The sequence below is a fragment of the Arachis hypogaea genome, chromosome 4 (genome assembly GCF_003086295.3).
Source record: "Arachis hypogaea cultivar Tifrunner chromosome 4, arahy.Tifrunner.gnm2.J5K5, whole genome shotgun sequence".
Classification (NCBI taxonomy): Eukaryota; Viridiplantae; Streptophyta; class Magnoliopsida; order Fabales; family Fabaceae; genus Arachis; species Arachis hypogaea.
In genome coordinates, this window is record NC_092039.1 from 88,163,225 (window position 1) to 88,174,078 (window position 10,854).

At 33.6% G+C, this 10,854-nt stretch overlaps 1 protein-coding gene across 1 annotated transcript; it reads left to right on the plus strand.

Annotated features, from left to right (window-relative positions):
- Nucleotides 1–6,461: 6,461 nt before the first annotated feature.
- Nucleotides 6,462–10,524, plus strand: LOC112796940 (laccase-17). The gene is made up of 6 exons (XM_025839630.3): nt 6,462–6,653; nt 6,953–7,104; nt 7,192–7,436; nt 7,522–7,650; nt 8,564–9,526; nt 10,052–10,524. Exons 1-6 carry the CDS (start codon nt 6,528–6,530, stop codon nt 10,180–10,182), a joined length of 1,746 nt encoding a protein of 581 aa, XP_025695415.1. The 5' UTR covers nt 6,462–6,527; the 3' UTR covers nt 10,183–10,524.
- The last annotated feature ends 330 nt before the right edge of the window (nt 10,525–10,854 follow it).

Consider the following 10,854-nt stretch of genomic DNA (forward strand, 5'->3'; position numbering starts at 1 on the left):
GACTCTAAAAGGTTGTGTTCAAGAATAAAACAGAGCTGAACTAGGAGAATCAATAATATCATCTGGATTTTATGTTCCTAAAGATGCCAGTCATTCTGATTTTCAATGGTTAGTGAGATGCCAACACTTTTCAAAAGCAAAAAGCTACTAAGTCCCGCTCATCTAATTGAAACTGAGCTTTATTGGAAATTCAGAAATTTATTGCATCCTAATATTCTTTTCATCCTATTTTATTTTTAGTTACTTAGGGACAAGCAACAGTTTAAGTTTGGTGTTGTGATGAGCAGATATTTTATACGCTTTTTGGTAAAGTTTTCATATAGTTTTTAATATGTTTTATTTAGTTTTTACAAGTTTTAGTGTTAAATTCACATTTTTGGATTCTACTTTGAGTTTGTGTGTTTTTGTACCATTTCAGGTATTTTCTTGCTGAAATTGAGGAGCTGGAGCAAAAGTCTGATTCAAAGACAGAGAAAGCACTGCAGATGCTGTCCAAATCTGACTTCCTTGCACTCGGAAAAGCTTTTCTGGAGCTACAGAAGTTCAAATTGAGCGTTCTCAACTGCTATGGAAAACTGATTTTCATAGCTTTCCAGCAATGTATAATCGTCTATACTTTTCATCGGATTAGAAGGCCCAAAGAGGACCCCCTAGCCAGCATGTCACGCCTAAAAGACCTCATAATACATGGATATCATTAAAGTTCAGGCCAAACACTCACCAAGTGGGCTCCAGAAGTGGATTTTAGCACAAAAAAGACTGTTTTACCCTTACTAGTCATTAGTTTAGTATTTAAGGGATCTAATTTATGTTATTCGACATCTTTATGATACTTTTACATGTTTACCATTGTATTTCCTTTCAGTATGAGTTTCTAAACCTCCTAGGTTGAGGGGAGGAGCCCTGCTGAGTCCTATGAAATAATAAAAGTATTACTATTTCTCTTCGATCCGTGTGTGATTAATTCTAAGATGTATATTCGTACTACAACATGGTGAATAGGATGATCAGTGACAATCAGCTCTGTTCATCATACTAAGACGAACGTGCCTGACAAACACCCGCGTCTACTTGGGTTCGTGTGAATATTTCAGTGGAAAGCACTAACCGCCAGCTTGAATCATACATCTCTCAGACGGCTAATCCATGACTTCGTTGGGAACTTCTCGAGACACGAGTTCAGCTAATTTATGGGGAGATTAGGGTATCTGTGGTAGAGACTAAAACCCTAAGATGCAGCATTCTTTGATCCGAAAGATTCAACCTTGTCTGTGGCGTTTTGAGTAGGATCATTAAGGAGAATAGATTGTACGAGCTTCACCCTCAAGCAGAGATGGATTCATACTAAACCTGAGGTTCAGATCCGGAGAAGTATTTTGATGACCTCTCAATAAAGGCGTTAATCACTTACAGCCTGCCATTGAAGAGATCACTCACAAGCAAAGAAGACAGTTAAAGTTAATTCAGAAAGACAAAGCAACTCCAATCCTTTACCTTATTCCTATTACTGATTTTAATTTATACAATATATTCCTATTATTAATTGCCCTTGCATTAATCCAACTGAATTCTGAGTCTACCTGACTAAGACTTGTAGCATAACCATAGCTTGTTTCAAACCACAATCCTCGTGGGATCGACCCTGGCTCGCTCAGGTATTACTTGGACGACCCAGTACACTTGCTGGTACAGCTGTACGAAGGTGTGTGGATTCGTGTACCAGTTATTATAACATTACATGTGGCCAAACTATGAAGTGATGACATGTGTCACTAATGATCCATGTCATCAAGCCACATCAGCATGCCATTAACAAAAAAATGGGTCAGGAACTAACGTGGTACACTTTTGGCATTCTCAGAAACATAATTGATGCAATTAGAATTTCATGGACGATTTTGTTGCACATTGTCAATTTCTAAGGGTGGAGCTAGGTTGAATTTTAGGGAAAGGGTAAAAGTAAAATTTTTAAGGAGGGCTAAACTAAAATTTGTACACAATTTATAAAAAAAATTGAAATTTTAGGAGGGGCCATTGCTCCTTTTTTTATATATGAGGCTCCGCCCCTGTTAATATCAATGATCACTTTGAGGCTTAACTCAAAAAATTTCGACCATCTGGTCATTTAATAAGGAATTGACGAAAGCCCTCAACGAAATGGTAATATTTCATAAACTAAGTTGGGTTGGTCGAGTAGTCAACTTACTCGTTCACTTAAGCAAGTGTCGGAAATTCGAATCCCGCCTTGTGCATGCAAAATCCCATTGGTCAGTGACAAACCCTTAAATAGAGCACAAATTTGCAATAAATTAGTTCTTAATCTATTGAACTGAGAGATATCGTGGACAACAAAAAAATAGTAATACTCTTGTGAATATGATTCATCTTTGTAAAATAAAATTTTCAAACTTGTAACTATTTTTCTAAAGTGTAAAATAAAATTAGTGTGAAGCAATGTATAAATTGTCAGGGGCAAATATATCTATGTTTATATAGTTGCTAAAGATTTTCAAAACATTAGTGGGGCATGTGTTGCCATCCAGGTTTAGAAAACCGAACTGATCATCGAACTGTTTTAGTTATTAATTTATTGGTATAATAGTTCAACCGATTTAATCGTAGTTCAACTAAAATAATCGTTTTATAGTAAAATAATAAATAAACACATTAAATCATAATTATATTCTAATATAAACTTGATAATATCATTCAAATAAAAAATACTACATCAACCACAATATTATAATCTCATCTAAATACAAACTCAAAAGTCAAATAAATAACAAAAGAAATAACCAAACATAAAATGCCAACATCAAAATTTGTCATCAATAATCAAAATCTGCAAAAATTTATTACAGATTTACCAACAGCCTAATAATAGATGTAGAAGATATAGTGAATAAAAATCATGTGAGCAAAAATTTAAAGGCCGAAGAGAGCTATGAAGATAGCAACAGAAGGCTAGAGAATAATGATGAAAGAATTAGCTAGGACAATCAAATTCACCTATCTGAGGTGTCAGAAGAAAGCAATATTGTTGTTCAGGACCATGAACTATTGGAGGAAGATCAAGGAAACACCAATAAGCTCCAGTACACAAGCTGTACAGGTGGTGAAGACCTTAACACGAGCAAGAAAATAAAGCACTAGACAATGGAGCAAGATGATGAGAAGCTGCGAAAGATTAAATCGCGAAAACCAAATTTATTCCTTATTATCATCTTTCAGCAACATATGATTTCATAATTTAAAATCTTATTCACCAGCTTTTCTTCTAACTCATCTGGAAGATGCGTAAATGCACTTCACAGTATCTAAATATCCAAATACAATAACCTAATAATCTTAAGTTCTCAGCTCTCAAGGACATCAATAGGTACACAACAAAAAATTAACAATGAAAGACATAAGCAGAACCATAACATAATCAAACATAATCAGTCAATCACTATAAAAACTAAAATTCAAAACAGAAATTAAAGACAATAGAACCACATAATATCAATCCTAAACCACAGACAACAATAGTTGAAGAAGAAAAATGAAAAATCATTAAATCACAAATTAAAAATTAAAAATCCTAAAAAATGTACCTTCTAGAATATAGAGATGAGGGAGCACCGTAAGACTAGATGGTGGACGGTGGTGTGAGGCGAAACTGGAGTAGAAGACGGTGGAACGTGGCAGGAATGGAGTAGATGAGGGTTGAGCATGGCTGAACTAAAGCAGAAAAGGGCTGGAGCACGGTTGAACAGAGCCAACACGGCCGAACAACAGTTGCTCGATGGACGAACAATGAGATGACGACAAAGTTAGGGCTTGAGGGTGCCTTCTAGAGTACAGAGGTAAGGGAGAACTGGATGGCTAGACCAAAGAAGGGTTGGAGCATGGTGGTTTAGTAGAATAGAGCTGGCGCAGCAAAACAACAGCTCTGAGCGACGGAGGAACTACACGAGATGAGGACAAGTGATGGAGTGATAGAGACGACAGTGGACGAGAATGACGGAGTGATGAAAGCAAGTGGACGGTGGCTGGGGAAGGCGGCTTCAAGGTTCGAGCAGTTGCAACGGCAGTGACTGGATGGAGCAATTGAGGGAGTGATAAAGGAGCTCGAAGGCGAGTATGCGAGATGCTACTACTGGTTGTTGAGTGAGTGACTGTTCAACGAAGGGGAAGGAGATTAGGGTTTAGGGGTTCACCCTTTCTTTTTTATCTCATTAATGAACAGAACAACACTATTGGTGAAAAATATGAAAACCAGCTGGGTCCTGGTTTGATTCAACCGAGCAATTTCCAACCGATTCGGCGGTCTAATAACAATTTTCAAAAAAAGTGATTATGATTTTTGACCAAATCAAAATATTCACCGGTTCACGGTTCGACCTATTCAACCGGCCAATTCAAACCAATTTTCAGAATTTTGGTCCCATTCTCTTCCAAAAATATCTATGGCATAGCTTAGTAAAGAGTTATGGTTTTCAAAAAAAGTGTATTCAATTTAAATGTTTAAAAATAGTTTTTTAAAACTTGTGAAAAATAAAAATAAAGTGATATTCAATACACACAAGTTATAAAAATTTTGTTTGGTAAAGTTGTTTTCAATATTTAAAAAGATTTTAATAGCCATAAATATAATAAAGACTAAGAATCAATATAGATATTTACTAGTATATAAAATCATATTAAATATTTTAATTTTAAAAATAGCTAGTTTATTTTGAAAATATTTTAGAAGAGTTTTAAAAAGTACTCATAACTTTTCAAAGTTAAAATGTACAAATACTTAATTTTCTTTATTAAATACAGAATATGATGTTTATATTTTTTAAAAACATAAGCACTCCTTTAAAATATTTTGCCAAACTATTGTAATAAACAAATGAAATAGAATTTTAAATTTGTCTCATCTACTTTTTAGTTTAATATATTGTCGTAAAATTTCAGGATATCATGTCAAATTTTTAAACGTATTATAATTGATTTTAAATGTTAATGTGAATAATAATTTGTTAATTAATTGAAAATTTTTTAGTGGGCAAACATTTTCATTGATTAGGTAAAGGAGAATATTAGGAGGGGTCAACATTTTTAATTAAAAAAAATAAGAGTTGGTTAATATTGTTCAATTGCAAGACAAATAAAAAAATATTAATTATTACCTAACATTTCTCTTAAATAAAAAAACCTTGCCAAAGAAAGTAAAATTCCAGTAACTTTGGCCCCGATGTTGCAATTTGTAGACAACTCTTTTTTCGGTTTCGCTGCAATTTTTAAACAACTGAACTCATGTTGTTCCCTTTCAACAATAACTAATTAAATTTTTCATTGTGGCCTATTAATATTAGATTGCGGCGAATGAGAAACATGCAAATCAAAGCTCATCACAGCAAAGATAAGAGCCATTGGCAACAACATCAAAAGCCGCTAGATTTTGCAAAGCACCAAATTAACAACCGACACATCTAACGAAACAACAACTACTGTTCTCTTTGTTCCTTTATAAACAAGTATTAACGTTAGGAGGCTGAGGTTTACCTCGCACCCAAGTCCATCTAACCCTGTTTGTGATAATCAATCCCTTTCATTCATCAACATTTTGTTCTGTTTAATTGTTTATTTCGCACATAAATTAAAGTTCATAAAAAAATAGAAATACGTTTAATTTAATTTAAGATAAAAAAAAAGACAAATAAATCTTTGACTTTTTTATTTACAGATATTTAAGTTCTTGAGAATTTAAAATTACATTTAAATTTTTGATGTTTTTAAAACTTGGATATATCAATTCCTCATATTCACTTGGGTCTATTAGATTAACGAAAAATCAAATAAATACATATATGAAAGAATTTTTAAATGAATCAAATTGAACAAAGATTGATGTGTCTAGATTTTAAGAGGTTAGGAATTTAAATATATTTTTAAATTCCTAAAAACTTAAATGTTTGCTGACTAGAAAATAAGAAAACGATTTGTCCTTCTCTCTTAATTTTATTGGATCAAAATGTCCTTGGATATATGTCTCAAATTACACCTACTGTATATCTACCTTGGTAACAAATTAAAGCGACAAGAAAGCATTATATATGTTAATGTTGAATCTTTGTGACATTTAACATTGCGTCTAACTAATTGTGTTGTAAAAACTCCCTTGAGTTCGATCAATTGATGTAGTGTTATAACTTGTGTAAAATTGATCACATTGGAAAATGAAGTTACATAGTATCAGAGGAAGTTCCACAATCAAATTATAATCTGGCTTGAAATGTACTCTATATCCTAACCATAGCCAGCGGAAATTAAAGCCGATGCAATAGTTCAAAGATTGCAACATTGTGGGCAAAGGAATTATTAGTATGTAGTCTGTAACATCTCATTTTCAATCACCTAATTAATTATCATAGTCCCACTAATTCCATTTCTTCTATATAAGCTGCCTCAGTTTGTTGTTTAATCCATCCAAAGTAAAAAAACAAGAAAACACAATAAAAAAGAAGCTTTAGAAGATTAAAAGAGAAAAGGAAATGTGTTCTTCGCCAAGCATGCCGGGCTTCTTAAGGGTTATGCTCGTTGTGTTATGTGCTGTATTCATTTTTCCAAATCTAACGCATGCAGAGCATGAAAGAGTTACAAGGCACTACAAGTTTAACGTATGTGTACACAAAATATCACTGCCACATTTTTAGTCTATGATCTATAGTCACTATTTTTTACTCTCTGACTTAATTCACTATAATCGTAGCTCTATGGTCACAGCTTTTTCACATTAATAATTCAAATATGTGCAAATTATTTGTAATGTCAATGCAAATTATACTGATTTACTGTCACGTATGTGTAAAAACTAATAGGATGTAAAAAATTTTGGCGTGCTTATCTAAATATTGTTGGCGCTCTAGAATTTTTTTTTTTAACTTGTGTTTCTCAATTTGAATTCCTTTTTGTGCAGATCAAAATGCAAAATGTGACAAGGCTTTGCAAAACAAAGAGCATCGTGACTGTGAATGGACAGTTTCCAGGTCCTAGAATAATAGCAAGAGAGGGTGATAGACTTGTGATTAAAGTGGTTAACCATGTTCAGCACAATGTGACAATTCATTGGTATTAATTAATTAACTTCAATGGTAGCATACTAACAATTTTGCTGCACAATTTAATATGATAAACTATATATACATTTTTTGGCAGGCATGGAATCCGGCAAGTGAGAAGTGGTTGGGCAGACGGACCGGCGTATATAACGCAGTGTCCGATTCAGAGAGGGCAGAGTTATGTATACAACTTCACGGTGGTTGGGCAGAGAGGTACACTGTGGTGGCATGCACACATCTCATGGCTCAGAACAACTCTCTATGGTGCCATTGTGATTCTTCCAAAGAGACACGAGGCTTATCCATTCGCCAAGCCCTTCAAAGAAGTCCCCATCATACTTGGTAAGCCATGATATATATTAGAAAGTAAAATGTTGTTTCTAAGCTGATATATTTTGATATTATATTGCATAAAAAACAATGGCAGGGGAGTGGTGGAATGCGGACACAGAAGCTGTTATAAACCAAGCAACGAAAAAAGGATTGGCGCCTAATCTGTCTGATGCTCACACAATCAACGGCCTTCCAGGTCTTCTCTCTAACTGCTCAGCCAAAGGTATGAATGAATCACTAAAACAACTTGCTTTTATACCTTGTTTGTAAAAAAAATAGGGATAGGGTGAACATTTTTTGTATTATTGAATACTCGCTTTTTATACGAGACAACCTAATTTTGAAAAAAAAAAAAAGTGATGGTTTATTTGTTGTAGAAAAATATTGGGCAGGTGAAGACTTACAACTTACATGTAATTGTGTTTTTGTAAAGTTAATAGTTGAAAGTTTTTAAATAAATATTCACTAAAATATATCAAATTATCTCATAATTTTTAACTAACAATTTCATAAAAAGATAAATTGTAGGTGAATTTTTACTATATTGTACATAAAAAAAACAGCCCACAAATCAAATTACTATATATTTATGTATAAATATGTGCTATATAGTTATTTTTATTTTAATATATATTCTATATATTTTACTAATTTACTGGATAATTTTTACAAAAAATATTATTTATATATTAAAATTGATCACCAAAATCAATCATTATATATTTATGTATAAATATATATATTATTTAATTTATTTTTAATATATATTTTATATTTTATTACATATTTTATATTCATAACTGATTTTAATACCTACCTAATATGATTTTAATTTTTACCTTTAACATGGTTGGTTAGAATATAAGACATATTAATTTCTAATAAAAAACAATAACTTAATTCTAATATTTGTAAAAACGTGTCAAATTAGTTATTAGTATAGTAAAAGCAAATAAATTATCTGAAATTTTAAAAGATATATATAAAGGAACTAACTAAATTCAAACAATTTCGTAAGAAAAGTTAAATCATACAAACATTTCTGTATTTTTATGTTTTTATAACTGAATGGAGAATACTATTGGCAAATTTTTTTGTGGAAAAGAAAATGAAATTGGCCATTTGACTGTGTGAAGAGACTTTCAAGCTGAAGGTGAAGCCTGGAAAAACGTATCTGCTTCGGCTGATCAACGCTGCACTGAATGATGAGATGTTCTTCAGCATAGCAAACCACACCCTCACCGTGGTCGAAGTAGACGCAGTGTACGTAAAGCCCTTCGCATCAAACATTGTTCTCATCACACCAGGCCAAACCACCAACGTTCTTCTCAAAACCAAACCAACCCCTCCAAACTCCAGATTCGCCGTCGCCGCAAGGCCCTACGCCACCGGCCCCGCCGCCTTCGACAACGCCACAACCACCGCCCTGCTTGAGTACAACCACCCCGCACCCTCACTCTCCAACACCAACAACCTTCCACTTTTCAGACCCCCACTCCCCAAATTCAACGACACAGTCTTTGCCGCCAAATTCAACAACAGAGTCCGTAGCTTGAACACCAAAAGGTTCCCAGCAAAAGTTCCAAGAACCGTTGACAGACGCTTCTTCTTCACGGTGGGGTTAGGGATCAGTAAATGCTCCAAGAACGAAGCGTGTCAAGGACCCAACAACACGAGAGTCGCGGCTGCCGTTAACAACGTGTCGTTTGTGATGCCAAACACGGCCTTACTCCAAGCACACTTCTTTAACAAATCAAAAGGGGTTTACAGCACTGATTTCCCTGCGAACCCGCCGGTTAAGTTCAACTACACCGGCACGCCGCCGAGGAACATCATGGTAAGTAGTGGGACGAAGGTGGTGGTGCTGAAGTTCAACGAGAGCGTGGAGTTGGTGCTGCAGGACACAAGCATCATCGGAGCAGAGTCGCACCCACTTCATCTTCATGGATTTAACTTCTTCATTGTGGGTCAAGGCAATGGAAACTTTGACCCCAAAAAGGATCCTAAGAACTTCAATCTTGTTGACCCCGCTGAGAGAAACACTGCTGGCGTGCCTTCTGGTGGATGGCTCGCTCTGCGCTTCCTTGCTGATAACCCAGGTGGGTACTGTACTACTAGAACAAATTAGTTTCTGTTTCGTAGAATCATTACCATTCTTTTTTTCCACTAAATATATATTAACGATAAACTTCAGGTCAGTGAAATGGGAATTTCTTTTTTATCGAAAAGTTTTGAAATTTCTAATTATCTCCTTCCTATTAGTAATTAGTTCACTCGGCCGTCTCTCAAATAGATATTAGAATTCAAATTTCACCTTCTGTATATTACATCCTACTAATTAATAAAAAATCTTTAAATAAAATTCTAATTCACAATCAACTAGTTGTTGGCTTGTTGTGAGATCGTAGACAACCATATAACAAATATTTGATCATGAATAAAAGAATACATATTATTTTGAGGTCAACTGAACTTTATATTAGTATAAATACATAATAGTAGTGATAGATGACATCTCAATTGTATTGTGAAGTATATATATATATATATATATATATCTATTTTTTGTGTAAATTTATATTAAATAATATTCCTAAGTACGTTTGCTGGTTATGCATGAACAGGGGTTTGGTTTATGCACTGCCACCTTGAAGTGCATACAAGTTGGGGTCTCAAAATGGCTTGGATTGTCCAAGATGGAAAAAGGCGCAATCAGAAGCTGCCACCTCCACCATCTGATCTTCCCAAATGTTAAACATTTACCCATTCATTTTGTTTTTTCTTAGTCTATTTTCTCATTGAATTGGATTATTTTCTGTCGTGTTTCTATACATTTTTTGGTAGTCGTTACCCATGAAAGCTTCGGCTTAGTCTTTCTTCAATTTTGGTCACTCTTTAATTAGGAAACTAGCTAGAATACATGAGTTTTGCATTTGTGTAGTCTATGGAGTTCAACGAAGTATTTACTTTCAATTTGATAGTGTACCATTTCTGAGCTACGATATTCATAGAAAATGACGCTCATTTAGAGTCGATTTTTGTGTATATTTTGCAAGTTGTCTGGAATCTTCAATAAATTTGGCAAAGCTCAAGTATATATATATATGGCCACAACCTCTAACATACTCTAATTTTTTTTAAAAAAAAAGAACTCGTATTGAAAATTTGATTTGATCATTTTCTATAAGAAAGTATTAAAAGTATAGTAATATTTTGTAGGATAAAGCGAGTATAAAAATATCAATACAATAACACATAAATAAAATTATATTTATGTAATCATCATAATTTGACTTTTGAACTTAAAATCTCAGGATATAAAATTATTGAATTATTTAAATTTATTATTAAGAGTATTTTTTTTCAAATTCAAAGATACTCTAAAAGCTTGAATTTAAAAACAAACTGTATAGCAATGTGTTCTTGC

Excerpts from the sequence above, each read along its gene's own strand:
- LOC112796940 (XM_025839630.3), top strand. The coding sequence starts at position 6,528 with ATGTGTTCTTCGCCAAGCATGCCGGGCTTCTTAAGGGTTATGCTCGTT. Across the intron at positions 7,105-7,191 it reads CACAATGTGACAATTCATTG|GCATGGAATCCGGCAAGTGA; the intron begins GTATTAATTAAT and ends ATTTTTTGGCAG. Across the intron at positions 7,651-8,563 it reads CTCTAACTGCTCAGCCAAAG|AGACTTTCAAGCTGAAGGTG; the intron begins GTATGAATGAAT and ends GACTGTGTGAAG.